The sequence below is a fragment of the Bison bison genome, unplaced genomic scaffold (assembly GCF_000754665.1).
Source record: "Bison bison bison isolate TAMUID 2011002044 unplaced genomic scaffold, Bison_UMD1.0 scf7180017864254, whole genome shotgun sequence".
Taxonomy (NCBI): Eukaryota; Metazoa; Chordata; class Mammalia; order Artiodactyla; family Bovidae; genus Bison; species Bison bison.
Window position 1 is genome coordinate 8,111,365 of NW_011494826.1, and position 17,945 is coordinate 8,129,309.

General features: G+C 38.1%; 1 protein-coding gene across 3 annotated transcripts; it reads left to right on the forward strand.

Moving 5' to 3' along the window:
* Positions 1–485: 485 nt before the first annotated feature.
* On the forward strand, positions 486–15,542 carry GMFB (glia maturation factor, beta). Of its 3 annotated transcripts, XM_010847723.1 has the most exons (8): positions 486–597; positions 5,596–5,692; positions 7,118–7,167; positions 7,833–7,882; positions 8,581–8,666; positions 9,665–9,738; positions 11,655–11,700; positions 15,426–15,542. In XM_010847723.1, exons 1-8 carry the CDS (start codon positions 595–597, stop codon positions 15,506–15,508), a joined length of 489 nt encoding a protein of 162 aa, XP_010846025.1. In that variant the 5' UTR covers positions 486–594; the 3' UTR covers positions 15,509–15,542. The 3 variants fall into 3 exon arrangements, with proteins under 3 accessions (XP_010846025.1, XP_010846026.1, XP_010846027.1); XM_010847724.1 differs by lacking the exon at positions 15,426–15,542 and having other exon boundaries at positions 11,655–15,382; XM_010847725.1 differs by lacking the exon at positions 15,426–15,542 and having other exon boundaries at positions 8,584–8,666; positions 11,655–15,382.
* The last annotated feature ends 2,403 nt before the right edge of the window (positions 15,543–17,945 follow it).

Below are 17,945 nucleotides of genomic sequence, written 5' to 3' on the forward strand. Positions count from 1 at the left end.
ACTTCCTACAGAAACTAATTCTTAGTGAGCGATTAGGCAACGACTACGAGAGCACTCATCCAGACATCAATCATCATTCAATCATACTTCAATAAACTCCACTGAGGAAACAAATGTGTTAACCAAGTACCGGAAGGTGGTTGCGGCGGGGGGAACACAAGATTCCAAAGAGGGTGGGAGGGAAGGCAGGTGTATCTAGGTGTGTAATCTGTAAGGTAGGCTGGGGATAACCTTCCTATTTATCACTGAAATCGTGGACTTAATCATGTCACCAGGAAACTGCACTCAGAACTTGAACGTTAAAAGGAAGCAAAAACTGACTTAAATCTTAAGAGTGCATTTTGGCACTGCCGCTCACTCCGGATCCAACAGGACATCCTCCTCCCTAAAGGGTTGGGAGGAGGCGGGCGCTCGCGGTCTGATTTAATTTTGAGCCGCGCCACCCGCCGTCCCCCGTCACGTGATGGCCTGCCGCTGTCGCGTCGTTCAGTGGGGGCGGTTCTGCCAGGCGCCGGGCAGGAAGGGAGGCGGCTGCAGTGCTATTCTTAAAGGGGCCCGAGGGACGGCGAAAGGCTACTGCCGGCCGGAAGGAAAATGGTGAGTTGCCACTGGGGAGGGCGGGGGCTGGCCGAAGGGCCGGGTCAGCCCGCCGGACTTTCCTGTTTGCCAGAGCCGGTATCGGCGGGCATCGCCCGGGGTGGGTCGGCGGCCGCTTCCGGCCGGCTGCTGGCGGGTACCCACAGTCGGAGCCTTGTCTTCTGCCCGCCGCCGCTGCCGCCTCGCCCAAGAGCAGCAGCATCCTGCCGGGCCCGCGGTTGGCCCAGCTAGCGGGCTCGGTGACTAGGGTGCGGCCAGTAGGGATGGGTCGTGCTCACCGAATCCTTCTGGATGGAGAGTCACAGCCCCTACGACGAAAAATCGGAGGGGCCAGGGGGTCTGGCCCAACTGAGGGCTCTCTCAAACGTTGGCTTCTCTGTCAGGGCCCAGGCCAGGCCTGAGGGGTCGGTGGGCGCCGAGCCCTTCCGCCTGGCAGCCTTTGGGGGAGGGTTCGAATTCTGATTCCATTCTCTCGGCCTCGCCTTAGCCTCTGTCTCTTCCTTCTCCTGGCCTGGCTCTATGGATTTCTGCTTATCCTTGCTTGGAAATCTTTTGACCCAGTGCTTTGGCGCTTGACCTTTCAGTGATTGTCAAAAGCTTGGTCTTTCGTGGTCTGGGGGCTCTGGTTTGACTCCACGCTCAAAAATAGTGGAGAATTAAATCAATTACCCACGAGGATCTCCTGGATCTTTCCCATCGGGTTTTAAAATATGCTTTTCTTTCATTAGAAGCAAAACACAAAAATCCCACTGTTCTCCTCTCTGACCTCCCACTTATTGCTCAACCCACTTCCACCGAATTGTCATGGTCACTAAAGCTAAGGGACTCTCTTTTCAGTTCTCATCTATCTTTTCTGATCTTTCAGCTGCATTCTGGGTGTTGACAACGCTCTCCTCTTTGAAGCATTTTCTTTCCTTGGATGTCTCAGATACAGAACTGAGGGCTTCTCCTGTTGTGGGTCTGTCTGTGTCCCATGTAGTCCTCCTTCCCTGTGCTACGTCACAAGTAGGAATCCTGGGCTCCATCCTAATGCTTCATTTTCCATTCTGTATTTTTTCTCCTTCCTTTCTTACCTACACTCATAGCTTCAGTTACCACCTACCTGCATATAGATGACTTGGGAATTTGTATTGCAGACCTTGCTTCTGAGATCCAGCCCAGATTTGTATATCCTACTAGTTAGCATCTCCTTGGAGAAGGAAATGGCAACCCACTCCAATGTTCTTGCCTGGAGAATCCCAGGGACAGGGGAGCCTGGTGGGCTGCTGTCTATGGGGTCGCATAGAGTCGGACACGACTGAAGCAACTTAGCAGCAGCAGCAGCAGCAGGCAGGAAGCCTTTACCCACTTGAGTGTCTCAAAGCCCGCTCGATTTATCCAAAATAGAACACATCTCTTCCCCTTAAACCTAGTGTTCCTTAACTCAGTGAAAGGTAGCACCATTTAAGTGTTTTACATAAGCAAGAAGTTTAGGAGTCACCTTTTTTCCTAATCTACCCTGCCTAGTATTCAGTCTGTCACCAGGTCCTTCGTGGTGGTTCAGAGAGTGAGCTAGATAGAGTCAGGCTGTCTGGCTAGAATCCTGGCTCCCCTTAGTTGCGTAACTCTGAGGAAGATACTTAACCTCTCTTAGTCCTAGTTTCTTTCACATTGGGATAATACAATACTCATCTAATGGGATTGTTCTGAGGATCGATGAAAAGGACATAGCACAGTGTCTTCTTATAGTGTTTAATACATGTTAACAAGTATTAGCAGAAATTCACCTACTTCTCTTTCTTTTCATCAACATGTCTAAGCTGTGTTTCACTTCTCACCTGGATTAGCCTTGCCAGTTAAATAGTCTTGTTCTCTGCAACCTCTCTGCCTATTTCCTGCATGCAAATCTGATTCTTTTCCCTGCTTAAAACACCTTGGTGGCTTCCCTTTGCTCATATAGAGACCAAAATACTTAACATGACCCACTGCACCCTATGTAGTCCAACACCTGCCAACCTCCTCTTGTACGTGTTACAGCTCATTCTCTGTGCTTGAATCACGCTGGCCTTTGGTTATCTTATATGTGCTGTGCTCACTTTAATCAAAGGATCTTTGTATAGGCAATTTTGGTCCTTTAGATGCCTTTTTCAGGCAGGCTTCCTGTAACTGTGCTGTTTTAGCTAGTCATTAAGTTCTCAGCATAGAGTTTCTCTCTTTCCTAGCTCTTTTCCTAGTTGTTATACAAACAAGTGTGTGTTTTTTTGCCTGATGATTTTGATGTAGACCTATTCTCTAATAGACTTTATAAGCTCTTTTAGGTCAGGCCCACAGTTTAAATCTATTTTATATCATTGTGTTTCTAACACTTAGCACATCCTGACATTCATTAAATGTTCATTGTGTGGATTATCCAATAAATGACTACTTGAGTTCAAGCTTCCCACTTTGTGTGTTATTTACTGTGTAGTGTTGCTTTCAGGGTGTTATTTTTAAATGCATCTATTAACTGGAAACTGTTAGAGTTGGCTGAGTTGCATTTCTTTTTCTTGTAGGAAGGAGTTTTTGACCTTATGGTATTGGGAGGAGTGAGAATGGGAAAAAAGCTTTATAGATTCAACCACAGCATGTTTTTCACTTGGTTTGCTATCCGTAAGGTGTCAGAATTGCACAAGCAGCTCTGGGTATCAGAACCTTAAGAGTCGTGACAAATTGCTCTTTGCCTACAAAAATCTAAAGTATTTATTAGTTTCTACTAATGGGCTCTGCCTTTGGTTTTGGTTGACAAGAGATTGGAAGTTCTAGTTTTCTGATTTGTGTGTCTTTCTTGAAAGACAGGAAAAAACCAACTAGGCTTGAATACTGTAGGAACCTCGTATGACTTAGCATTTCTTTCTCTAAAGAGAAGTAAAAGGATGGACATACATGACTCCTGCAGGAGCTTAATTTATTGGAAAATATGTATTGGTGGGGTGTATTTTCTAACTCTAAATAGCACATTCTGTGGTATATCACAGCTTATGTATTACCAGTGTTATGAATTTAAAGGACAACTTAAAATTGATGGCCATTTAATGTTGTAACATATGCTCTTATTTACCCAACACAGGGTGAAAAAGCAGACTTTTATTTAATTTTAACTTAAAATTTGAATCCTTAGTTCTTTTGGACTGTAATGAGACACTTGTATTTGGCATTGGTCTCAAAACTCTTAATTTTCTGAAGAATTGGAGGGGGAAACCCCATATATGAAGTAACCAAAGAATGTGGACCTTGTTTGGAACCTGACTCAATCAAACTGACTGTTAAAAAAGAAAAGAAAAAAAAAAATGAGGGAAATTTGAACTTTGAACTCTATGTGAATAAGACTAGAATTATTATTTTTAGGTGACATATTATTATTGTCTCTTTAAGAATTTCCCACAGTTTGTTGTGACCCACACAGTCAAAGGCTTTGGCATAGTCAATAAAGCAGAAGTAGATGTTTTTCTGGAACTGTCTTTTTCTATGATCCAGCGGATGTTGGCAATTTGATCTCTGGTTCCTCTGCCTTTTCTAAATCCAGCTTGAACATCTGTAACTTCACAGTTCACGTACCGTTGAAGCCTGGCTTGGAGAATTTTGAGCATTACTTTGCTAGCGTGTGAGATGAGTGCAATTGTGCGGTAGTTTGAGCATTCTTTGGCATTGCCTTTCTTTGGGATTGAAATGAAAGCTGACCTTTTCCAGTCCTGTGGCCACTGCTGAGTTTGCTCACATATTGAGTGCAGCACACTCACAGCTGAAACTCCAATACTTTGGCCACCTGATGTGAAGAACTGACTCATTTGAAAAGACCCTGATGCAGGGAAAGATTGAAGGCGGGAGGAGAAGGGGAGGACAGAGGATGAGATGGTTGGATGGCATCACCACTCAGTGGACATGAGTTTAAGTAAAATCTGGGAGTTGGTGATGGACTTTGAGGCCTGGCATGCTGCAGTCCATGGAGTCGCAAAGAGTTGGACACGACAGAGTGACTGAACTGAACTAATTATTATTGTCCGTGTTTTCAATGGCACGTATTATCATTTTATTAATATGTATTAAAATATTTGTAGGTAAAATGATTATTGACCTTTGCTTTGTGATGGTCCATGGGAGCAGTTCTGAGGGTTTTGGATGAGATAAGATTAGCTATGTGTTGATAATGGTTGAAGCTGAGTATTAAGTGCTTAAGATTTCACAGAATTTCTCTAATTTTCTATGTATTTGAACTTGCATACATTAAAGAAAAAGATTTCCATCTTCCTGCTTGCAATCAAAAATTCATTTGTACCACCTGACCCTAACTCCAACTGAAGAGTGCTTTTGATGATTTCCTTGTCAGGTTTTTGGAGAAGAGTCTCTTAATATTTTTTCATAATTTATAAAAAGTTCTTTGAGTTTTTATATTTGTTTCATCTACTTTTGCTCTCATATTTCTTAATAGCTCCCTTTTTTTGATTCCCATAGTTACTTAAGACATAAAATAGTAGTTGGTCTTTACTCTTATGGTGATTTATTTTCCATTCTTTTGCTTAGTTTTGGTTTTTCATAGTTGTGCTGGACTCAAAAATGAACTAAAGCCTTATTAACTCTTAAGTGCAATAAGATGATTTTCCTGTTCTTCCTGCATAGTGAAAAATATTATACTTCCTAACAGCCATGATCCTTGACTTCCTATATTCTTCCCTTCCTCTCCAGTTCTAATGAAATTGCACATATCTAGTTCTTTGAGATATTTAGTAGTCAAAGAGGAAGTTAAAGTATACCCTACATATAAGATGAACAAATGTGAATAATTTAATGCCAACGCAAAGCTTGGTAGATTTAAAAGTTCTTTAAGCGTTCATGTGTTTCATGTTAATACATAATTATGTTTTACATAATTATGACATTTGTACATGACCATATACCTTCTTAAAGGTATTAAGTTTTATAGCTTTCAGGTGTACATATATGTTGGAGTCATGGCATTTGATAACATTTTTTTTTCTTTTCTAGAGTGAGTCTTTGGTGGTTTGTGATGTTGCTGAAGATTTAGTGGAAAAGCTGAGAAAGTTTCGTTTTCGCAAAGAAACAAACAATGCTGCTATTATAAGTAAGCTAAACATGATTGTCTTCATTCCATGGTCTTAGTTTGGTTTTATCCTTTTATTCTATAGCTGCATCCAATAACCTGAACCTTTAGAAAGTAATTTGTCTCCTTCTGTTTTAATTCCCAACCCTGTCCCCCCTACCCAGCTCCTCACCCCCCAAACCTGTTAGGTCACTTTAAAAAGTAAGTAAGACTTATTGTCAGAGAACAGAGGTAGAGTGTTTCACCTCCCGCTCACTGCCTGCACAGCTCTGGAGAAGATGATCATTGTCTTGGGCACTTGGTCATTTGTAGTGCCCCATCCAGTTCCATCCTTTAACTTATCTGGGGACAAAAACACCCTGGCCATTCATCCTCAAGCAGAAACCTTTGCCCACACCTAAAGTGATAAAGTTCAGCATTGTGTTCAAAGTGATTTGAGGTCTTACTTCAATTCTAGACTTGAATTCTAGTTTCATGGAGAATACTTTTAAGTGTCATTGACTTTTGATAATGGAAAGAGTGATTTGCATATTGCCTCTTCCAGTGTGAACTATATGTGATGTTATGTAGATTTCTTTTGTAATATTTAATATGTGGGTAATGATTTAGAAAGATGAAGAATGAAGGGGTGAGAATGTAAAACTATATATACTAACAGAGATACATCTGGAAGATGTGAATTGGTGAGGCGGTGACAGCTTGTTGAATTATGGTTCTTTTACAAACAAATACTACAACGCGGGCATACAGTTCTTAGAAGTGACAAAGTGTGTCAGTTCCATTTTACCACAAAGAGTAAAGCTATTTGAGATCGTATCGTGTCTCACAGGATTTACTATGAAATTAGTGCAGAATCAAAAATGGTAACTTTCAGGGTGATGGAAAAGAATAGAGGCATAGGTTATCTAAACATATTTCAGTTTGGCTTCAGAGTGTGTTACATGTATTTGAATAGAGATATCACTGCTCTTTGGTAATTCACTTTCTCGGAACATTCATCCTGCACCATGAAATCCTGACTCTTGAGAAGCTGGGAACCTGGTGATTGTTCTGTCCTGACCCTTGTCCACTTTTCGCTTGTAGTTCTAACCATGTTCAATAAGCCAGTCTCAGTCACAGTGACCTTTTCAGACCTTTTCTCATCATCCAAGAGATTGGGTTTGAATTGCAAAATTCTTCATATACACAGTAAATGTAAGGAGTTGACATAAAGTTCTAAATAAGCAAATTAGGTGCTGGGAATTATGGGTAAAAGCTTTTAAATGCTGACTGCTTGAAAAGCAAAGCTAGCTAACAGACCATAAACTAAAACTGCAAATGAGTTGTATGCTTGTGTTTCTTCATGTTTTAATTTTGGATACCAATAAAAGAGCTAGGAATCTGGGGGTTGGGTAGATCAAGGTCATGTTAGAACCACAGTTTACTCATACTATATTTTTATTTTAGTGAAAATTGATAAGGATAAACGCCTGGTGGTGCTGGATGAAGAGCTTGAGGTTTGTTTAAACAGCTAAATATAGCTTTATAGTTAAGTAATTATTATCACTCAAAAGATGTAACGTTAGTTACATGTACTTCTAAAGTTAGTTCTAAACCATTGTACGTGTTCATTATTCATGAAAAGCACATGTTAATTATTATGCAGTGGATTGTCTTGCTAATATAATCACCTTCAATAAAGCATTAATGAAATCCAGGTCATAAGCAGTAGAAGTTAGGGCTACATGTCTGATAAAAACTTGCTTCTAAGTTGGTTGGCCAGTAATTCCCTATAGCCTAAGTATTTAGATTGTCAAGTTAAGTAACCAATTTAGAGTGAAAAGAAATTAACTTTTCCCCCCGAATCAGATACTGTTGTTGCTCTGAGGGGTTGGCTTATCTCACTCGGTGTTTCCTGACAGTTGGAACATGAGCATAGACTACGCTGCCTCTCAGCCCCATGTTTTGTTAATTAACAGAGCTAAGCTGAGTGGGTTGGGGTGGGCTTTCATTGGATTGAGGTTTTAATAACCTCAGCTTATGTACAGTTTAGTAAGATAAAATGTTATGATGTGGTATAAAGTTATGAATTTATACCTATTAGCAGAATGGGTCCTCAGTATATCTCTTAAGAATCTATGGATAAGAAAATGGTTAAAAGTTGTTTTCTTTATGGTGCTAGGGCATTTCACCAGATGAACTTAAAGATGAACTACCTGAGCGACAACCTCGATATCCTTTTCTTAGTGCTTTAAAAAGATTTTATTTTTACTGGTCAAAATTTTATTTATGAAGTTCATTTGTTCAAATTTTAAGGTACATTTTTTACAAAATTTTCTTCTACACCATGCATACTAAGTTGCTTCTGTCATGTCTGACTCTTTGCAACCGCATAGACCATGCCTCACCAGGCTCCTTTGTCCATGGGATTTTCCAGGCAAGAATACTGGAGTGGGTTGCCATGCCCTCCTCCAGGGGATCTTCCCAACCCAGAGACTGAATCCATATCTCATGTCTCCTGCATTGGCAGGTGGGTTTGTTACCACTGGTGCTACCTTGGGTAGCCCTACACCATGGTCACGACCAAATTAAAATGTATATACATACTGGAAAAGGCCCCAAAAGTTGATGGATATTGTTTATTTAAATTCCTTTTATTGTTGCATATAATAAAAATTGAGAAAGAAAAAAATCCACATCAAGTCTATACTTTTAATAAATTTATTTGTGAGAGTGTATGATTTTATGATTTGTCTTTGGGGCCCATTTATAATTTTGTGGCAAGATAATGAATAATGAAAGTGACCTAAATAAATAGGATAGAAATTTGCCACTCACTGGCTCAGCAGGTGTGTGTTGTCCTTCAGAACTTTGTTGATAAGTACTTGTCTGAAATAGAGCAATAATTTTAGTTTCTTTAACTTGAGAAAAACCTTCATTGTGTATAGTTATAAGTATCAACATGATGATGGAAGAGTTTCATACCCTCTGTGCTTTATTTTCTCCAGTCCTGTAGGTAAGTGAATTTCTTTAAATAGTACATATCTGGTTCTGATTAAATTAAACCTTTTATCCTAGATGAATTTTATGCTTGTTTTAAGGATGGAAAATGTTGAATTAATTGTACTGTGTGTGTGCACACGTGCACATGGGAATGCATCCCTAAAAAGAAGTTACTATAAAAACTTGCTTTTTTTTAGGTTGAATTCCTAGAAGTGTAGTTGTTAGGTCAAATTGTATATGTATTTTTAATGAATTTGAAATGATATTTTAAAATATCAAAAGTACATTTTCTTCTGTATTTTAATTTTATTTATAAATATGTAAACTTTGTGTAGGATTAGGATATATAGTTGGTTTATCCTTAAAATAGTAGTTGTCAGTGATATGTCCATAATCTTGAGAATAGTCTCAGAGTAGCTTACATTGGATATTAATATGGTTTAGTGGTGTTTAAAGTATCCATTATCACCAGAACTCCCTCTGCCACCACCATTCAAGCCCACAATAAACTTTCAGCTCACTGAACTCCTCCTTGATCTTTGTTATTTGTATCATATATGTAACACTTTAAATATGCTGAAGTGTCTTTTAATATGTAAACAGACTGTACATGTTTTTCAGAGCCAATCTCTTCACCCCACTGACCCAACTACCTCCCAAAACTTACATGTATTAGGTATCTCTAAAACTGATCTTGATATTTAACGTCACAATAAAGCTAGTGCTGAAAAATTTTGAAGTATTCGCAAGGCTCTGAAAGTCAAGATCTGTATAGATCTAGCCTCATTTATTTTTGCTGACCTAAAGCCTTGTTCATTAGTAATACCTCTATTTCTCTTTGTGCAGATGGTATGCAGTATAACACTCTCAAGCCCTTACATATTTAGACAGGACTTTTGTAAACTTGATAGCATAGGAAATCCTAAATGTGTCTTTTATCAAGTAAATAATGAAAACTCATCACTGTTTAAAAATTTAAGTCTCATTTCTACTCTGATCTCTCTCTTCCAGGATGTAAGCCTGAACAACAGATGATGTATGCTGGGAGTAAGAATAAGCTAGTCCAAACAGCTGAACTTACCAAGGTGGTATTTATATTTGACTAACTTGTTGAGACAGTATTTTCTTTTTGTAAATGGAGCAATACCTAAGTAATCTGAAGAGTTCAGTATTTCTTTATGTAGGTGAAAGTTATTTAGAACAGAGCAGTAATCTAGAGTTTTTTTACTAGTTGGAAATAGAATGATATAAATATTTAACCATAAGTGCAATTTTTGAGGGCTTCCCAGGTGGCTCAGTGGTAAAGAATCCACCTACCAGTGCAGAAGTTGCAGGAGACATGGTTTCGATCCCTGGGTCAGGAGGATCCCCTGGAGGAGGAAATGGCAACCCACTCCAGTATTCTTGCCTGGAAAATTCCATGGACAGGAGCCTGGTGGACTATATCCAGAGGGTCCAGAGAGTTGGACATGACTGAGCACATGTTTTTTGAATAAAAATTACACATTGATTATAAGAACTCACATTCAAAATGTAGGCCACTTTAGAAAACTGTTCAATCTTTTGAGACTTTTTAATTTTCCATAATGTAATCTCTAGTAGGTAAATTCAGCATTTGAAGCTTCTCTGAGCCCTTTACCATAGACTAAATGAACCAAATTCTGTGCAGGGATTCCATACTCTGCAGTTAACTGTGTTGTTTCTAAATCTAAAATAAAATTTTCAAGAATGCTTATTAGCTTTATTAAATTAGAACATTCTGTTTCATATAAGACACCTGCTTTAAGATTTAATGTGTTCCTACTTTATGGCATTTTTGAAAATTAAAGGTAAGAATGGTACTTACTCTCAAACTTTTAACTTCCATGTTTTAGTTTGAGTTGAAAAAGTATATACATTTAAGGTCTAGAAATAGAATTTTACATCATTGGAATTTTAATAATTCTTTCAGGTTTTATTTTAGGGACAGTCTCAGTGTTTCCCCCTTGGGTGCTTAACCCAGGGGTTGTTTTTAAGTACCTTCTGCTTTTTCCCTTTAACCCACATGATTGTCACCAATACCACCAACTTATAGACATTACTTTCCCTCATTTGTACCATAGGAGTACTCTAAAGTGACTCTGGGTGGCTAGAAAGGAGCTCTGCTAACAGCCTCATGTCTGTTCTAATCCCAGGCATGCCCTAAAGTGTTTGAATTAAAGTGAAGTCGCTTAGTCGTGTCTGACTCTTTGCGACCCCATGGACTGTGGCCTACCAGGCTCCTCCCTCCATGGAATTTTCCAGGCAAGAATACTGGAGTGGGTTGCCATTTCCTTCTCCAGGGGATCTTCCCAACCCAGGGATCGAACCCAGGTCTTCCACATTGCAGGCAGACTATCTGAGCCATGAATTAAGGCATGACAATTTACAAGTTACTCTTATATATAATCTGATTGAATCCTCCCCACAGCTTTGTAAGTTGATGGTGAAACTACTGTTCTTAACTGTAATGAATGACTTACTGAGGGTTGCACATCAATACATGTAAGATCTAGGATTCATTCATAACATCTAGCCTGAAATCCCATTCTCCCTGCTGTATTACGTCATCTTTTTATGCCCATTTTACTTTGTGGGCTTGTGTGTGTTCAGATTCTGGCTGGAGGTTTTTGGCTATGGACTACTAATCTAAAACGCCTGGTGTTTCCTCCTTTGGTAGAAGATCAGCACACATTCTTCGAGTTCCTAACTGGATTGATTTTAGTTGTGTACCCTTGGGCCTCTCTTTTAGTGGGTAATATTTACAAAACTACTCTTTTAGAACATTTGTAGATATGTGCTTTTAAGAGAGTTTTGATTTTATGCCATCTTGACTGCTAAACTTTGGTAACTGAATCCCTCGCATTTAAGAAAAAGTGAAGGTATATCTAATTTACACAGATTAAGCCATGTTGACTGAAAGGAAGGAGAATTTGGTATTTAATACTCAAATATGCAACATATTTGATTTTTTTTTCTTAAGGTATTTGAAATAAGAAATACCGAAGACCTAACTGAAGAATGGCTACGTGAGAAACTTGGATTTTTCCACTAATGTGAACTTCTGTGTTCTAAAGTATTTATGTATTAACCTGACCATACTGGAACCAGACATAAATACTTATTTATGCCTAAAAATGCACTGTTATTTACAGTTTGTTACCTGCAGTAAAGAAAAATTCTCATTTGTTCAAAGTTTGAACAAAGAGGAAATCATCTTCATAGTAATGAAACTTTGTAAAGTGTTTCCTTATATTTGTAATTGTTAGGTGGACTACTTCTCTCCAGGGACTTTTTGCACTCTTGTGACTAATTTCTATAACTTACAGTTCAGAATTTGTTACTATTTACAGACACCATTGGAAAGTGGTTATTAGATTGTGATAGACAACAGTTGCCTCCTTTTGACAAATACTGGATATTAGCAGTTTATATATGAAAATAGCATATTATCACTTGTCAAATCTTTGAAATCAATTTGGGATAAAAGACTTAAGTGACCGAATTTTGAGCCATGAATAATAATTTACTGTAGTATAATCTGCACTACAAATAGTTTTTCCATCAATTCCATGCCTTCTTTAGTTTTCTATATCTTTTTAATCAAGTCCAGAAACTTTTCATCTGTTGCTCATTTTTAAGGTCTGAAAGTTAGATTTTATAATAAAGTTATGACTATTAGGTTTTCTCTTCATGGGAAATAGCATTTTAGTCTTAGAAACTGATGGATTGTAACTAATCATGGGCTTCATTTTTAGTTATGTCATTTCTAAATAATCTTAAGTCTAGGTTAGTAACACTTTATTTATAAAGGACCTTTTAATGTTGTCCTGTGAATACTAGTTATTTTACATGTGTTAATACTGTGCCTTTGATTTGTTAGCTTTAAAGTTAGTTGAAGACTTTACACTGCCAGTATTCCAGATTTGGTGAAATTAACACTTTTGTAAAGGGTCCAAGTAAAACAATTTTCTAATATGTGTATCTGAAATTTGTAGTAAAATCAAGTTGATATTTTAAAAATTCCAGCTGTCTACTTGCATTGGTGAATATATGGCAGTTGAAAGTTATAGTTTGGGACATATTTGTGATTAGTTTTGTGCCATAGGAAAAAATTGCTTATCTTAAAACTTGGCCATAGTTAATAACATTAACGCATTGATAGAAATCTCATCTTATATCCTCAGTGTCAGAAGTTATTCTAAACTGGACACCTGTCTTGTTAGATGATGGTATCCTTGGCATTTTTAAAGCAAGGATTCTGATATATAGTGTACTTTAAAAACATATAAGTAACTAAGATTCTTTTGACATTAATTTGACAAAAGGTCTTGAGAATCTAAAGACCACCCAAATTTGGTGAGTTAATTCTGATATTAAGAATATCTTAATCATTTCAAAGCTAGCAAAGGCATTTTATTTTTAAATTTTGGTGTATCTCCCATTCGTATGTGCTTTGCATTTTTTTGAGGTTTCTGTGCCAACTTTAATAAAGAGGTAAAGATAGTTGGAATTTTTGTAATATGGGATCTTCTATTCCCAACACTGTTTGGCTTCACTAATCTAAAAAACAGGAAGCAATAGGAAGTTAGTTGGAGATGAGGAAGTGCTACAGGGGTATTTGCTTTGGTAACTGAATGGGAAGGGTTCTTAATTCCAATTTCCAGAGAGAGAGCGAGCTTCACCCAGGAAGTTTAAGAATTCTTTAAACAGCTATTTTGATACTGGAGGAAAATGCTTATAATTCTGCATAAATGCAAATGTAATCCAAGTGAATGGAGACTTTTTCTAATGTTTTTGAATGAAGGAAATGAGATTTTGTTTCATCGGGTTCACAGCAATAAGAGAATCTAGGGCTGCAAGAGTGTGTTTTTGTAGTGAGGTTCCTTCTTTTGTCTTGCATGTTTTAAGTGTTTTTTTTTTTAATTTAATTGGAAAGTCCTCTATAATGTCAGATAATATTGACCTTCATACACAGAACTCTTGGTTCCCCTGTTCTCTAATGGGGAACTGTCATGAACGGTATGCTTTTCTGAGCTTGTCTGACTCATTATTGATATCAATATGTATTTTTGCAAGACAATAGGTTAGGGGATCAATAGAACATTTTTTTACTTCCATGGTCCTATAGGGAGAGTTATAGATCCTTTACCCTAGAGTATTCTCTGACTTTTATATAAATTTTCCTTTCGTCTAACCAAATTTTTGCATTGTTCTTTTTTTTTTAAGTATATTTCCTATATAATCTCTTTTTCTGCCTTCTCTCAATTAGTAACTCCAGATTTCATAATTCCGGTTTTCACATTCCACTCCTGGTACAGCCATTCCCATTCAGCCTTAAGTCTTAATCTTTCCTTTTTGGCAGCAGCTTTTTTCCTGGGAACCTCCTTCATGGTCTTCTAAGTCAGAATTAGTTTTGAAATTGTTGGACTTACATACATTCTGCATAGCATCTGATGTTGTCAGAGTAGAACCGACTAGTAATCACAGCATGTTTTTTTAGTATGGTTTTGTGACAACATAAATGACATATGAAGAAAACTGTTCTCAGGTTACTATGCTGAAATTCCAAAATGTCAAGAGTTTTGAATAGTATTCACTTTGTTCTGGTATTGAAGCAATTATATTAGGGAAAAAGTTGTTTGACTGTTTTTGTTTAATTGACTTCTAAAATAAATGTTCAAATTGTCTATTTCTAAAAAGTTTACTAAATACCTAGTGTGGTTAAACATACTCTTGTTTGAAAGGGTGTTGCTAAATTTTATATTGTCATTACTAAATGATCTTTGTAACAAAATGTCTGTCAGCACTTTTCTCTTCCTTTTTGTCTCCTATTTTAAGGAGTCAAATGTAGCCATAAACTGTATCCTGGTCTGACACTTAAAATTTTTTCCAGTTAAAGGAGTGTATTGCCAAATTAAATTTGGCTGTCCTTGTTCCCCATCCACATAGATAGTAAGGAAGGTGTACTTAAAAATATATTTGGACTGCTTTAAAACATGAGCAGTGTCGTTAATCCATAACGTGGACTAGTAATGAAAAGATATTTTCATAAGAGTTTAAATGCTGATATTTGGTGGAAATAGAGAGTGACTTGTAACCTATCAATTCAAATATTCTTAATACGGTTGCTTTCCCTGTTTGTTCAATAGACTGATAATACTGGAATCTACAGAATTTGAGCCTTTACAACTTATGTGAAGAAGTGTCTCAAACATTTCTGGACAAATCTTATATTTCTGGAAGAATGTAAATCTCTCGGGCCACTTAACACCAGTGGTCCCAAGTTGAATATTCTTGAAAATTTTGTTTCCTCTTAGGCTGTTTGACATTTCAAATCAATGATCATCTTCCTATGATATTTTAAAACAACTACATTAAGGTTGTGATAGAAACTGTGTTTTCTTTTTGGAGTATAGTTCATACATGTGTAATTACTTGAATATTGTTTGAGATCACTAACATGCCAGGGTAGTGCCCACTGATTTAGATGGTCCAATGTAATCTCATTCAGGAGGCTTGAAACATTAATGGTTTAGTCTTGTGAATTTTAACAGTTTTCCTGTCATCGTTTAACAAAATCAACAGCTGGCACAACTTCTGAAACTGAGGTTTCAGTCTGTGCGAGTTCATATTGCATGTTTATTTTGGACAGTCTTCTGTTAAGCATGGTGCTTGTACTGGTTTAAATAAAATGTTAACATGAAAGGACTTCTAGCTTTTCATTTTTTTACTCTCCTCTTTTCTCTTTCAGAGTTGCTGTTACCTAACTGGCTTAATGGTGGCATCCGTGTGAACCACACAAATTCGGTTGTTTACTTTATCTGGAAAAACTGAGAGGCAGAATAAGCAAATTACTAGGCAAAAGTGGGATGAGGGGAGGGGAAATATAATGAGATTATAAACATTTCTAAAACTTAGTCTGATACTAAAATGGTTAGTTTGTGCGGGCAGAGGGCATTGTTTCAAATGATGACCCCTTGCTTTCAAAGGGAAAACTAAGAGGGGCTGTATATTTTGTAAGAAATCAAATTAAATAGAAATTTTATTGAATATAGTATATCACTATTTATTAAACATTCATAAAGAGCCATCCTGCCTATATTACAGACTAATGTCCATAGTTTGTGTATCATGGGTGTCTATTGAATGAATACAAATCAACAATACTTACATGGTGTTCAGACTTGACCATATACCTCTTGTGACGACTGTGTGTTATAGTAGAGTCACAATTTGTTGACAGTTGTGAAAGGAGTTATTTATGCCTTCCAATACTCAAGAATCTCACAAGGACAGTTGGCCAGAGTGAGGAAGTGTCTTCTCAAATTTGGCCATTCAGCTGCTCAGCCAGCCAGCTCCAAAATTTTTTCACCTTCACTGTCTTTTTGTCCTTTTCAGTTTTCAGCAGCAAAAAGCATTTCTAATCGCTTACCCTCACAGTGAAAGCCCACTCTCATCTGCATGAGGGCACACCCTGAGTGGATAGTCTCTCCTTGTGCAGTACATTTTTAACTATGTGGAAAAGCCAGTTAAAGATCTTATCATGGAGCTTCAGGGAGTTTTCACAGTTCTCTTATCCTGAAAGTTCTCTGCTGAGGTAACCTTTTTTTTCCAATTACAGGGAAGAAAAAGAATGTCTTGGTTGCATCCAAGAGTCACCTTGTAGTACCCAGAAAAGCAGGAAGAAGGCTGTGTGTGTGTGTGTGGCTTTTAGTCACTATTACTTATAGGATTGACTATAGATTCTGTTACTATGGAATTAAGTCCTGCAGTATTTTGACCCATTCCTGCAGTGGGTAATGGAAACTTCAGTTCAGTTCACTCGCTCAGTCATGTCTGACTCTGAGACCCCATAGGCTGCAGCACGCCAGGCCTCCCTGTCTATCACCAACTCCTGGAGTTACTGAAACTCGTGTCCATTGAGTTAGTGATACCATCCACCCATCTCATCCTCTGTCGTCCCCTTCTCTTCCTGCCCTCAATCTTTCCCAGCATCAGCGTCTTTTCAAATGAGTCAGTTCTCTGCATCAGGTGGCCAAAGTACTGGAGTTTCAACTTTAGCATCAGTCCTTCCAATGAATATTCAGGACTGATTTCCTTTAGGATTGACTGGTTGGATCTCCTTGCAGTCCAAGGGATTTCCAAGTGTCTTATCCAACAACACATTTCAAAAGCATCAGTTCTTCTGTGCTCATCTTTCTTTATAGTCCAACTCTCATATCCATACATGACTACTGGAAAAAACAGCTTTGACTAGACAGACGTTTGTTGGTAATGTCTCTGCCTTTTAATATGCTGTCTAGGTTGGTCATAGCTTTTCTTCCGAAGAGCAAGTGTCACTGCAGTCACCATCTGCAGTGATTTTGGAGCCCAAAACAATAAAGTCTGTCCCTGTTTCTGCTTCCCCATCTAATTGCCATAAAGTGATGGGACCAGATGCCATGATCTTAGTTTTTGAATGTTGAGTTTTAAACCAACTTTTTCACTCTCCTTTTCACTTTGTTCAAGAGGCTCTTTAGTTCTTCGCTTTCTGCCATAAGTGTGGTGTCATCTGCACATCTGAGGTTATGATATTTCTCCCGGCAATCTTGATTCCAGCTTGTGCTTCATCCAGCCCAGCGTCTCTCATGATGTACTCTGCATATAAGTTAAATAAGCAGGGCAACAATATACAGCCTTGACGTACTCCTTTCCCGATTTGGAACCAGTCTGTTGTTCCATGTCCGGTTCTAATTGTTGCTTCTTGACCTGCATACAGGTTTCTCAGGAGGTGTGTCAGGTGGTCTGGTATTCCCATCTCTTTCAGAATTTTCCACAGTTTATTGTGATCCACACAGTCAAAGGCTTTGGCATAGTCAATAAAAATAGATGTTTTTCTTGAACTCTTGCTTTTTCGATGAACCAACCCATGTTGGCAATTTGATCTCTGGTTCCTCTGCCTTTTCTAAAACCAGCTTGAACATCTGGAAGTTCATGGTTCATGTACTGTTGAAGCCTGGTTTGGAGAATTTTGAGCATTACTTTGCTAGCATGTGAGAGTGCAATTGTGCAGTAGTTTGAGCATTCTTTGGCATTGCCTTTCTTTGGGATTGAAATGAAAACTGACTTCCAGTCCTGTGGCCACTGCTGAGTTTTCCAAATTTGCTGGCATATTGAGTGCAGCACTTGGACAGCATAATCTTTTAGGATTTGAAATAGCTCAACTGGAATTCTATCACCTCCACTAGCTTTGTTCATAGTGATGCTTCCTAAGGCCCACTTGACTTCACAT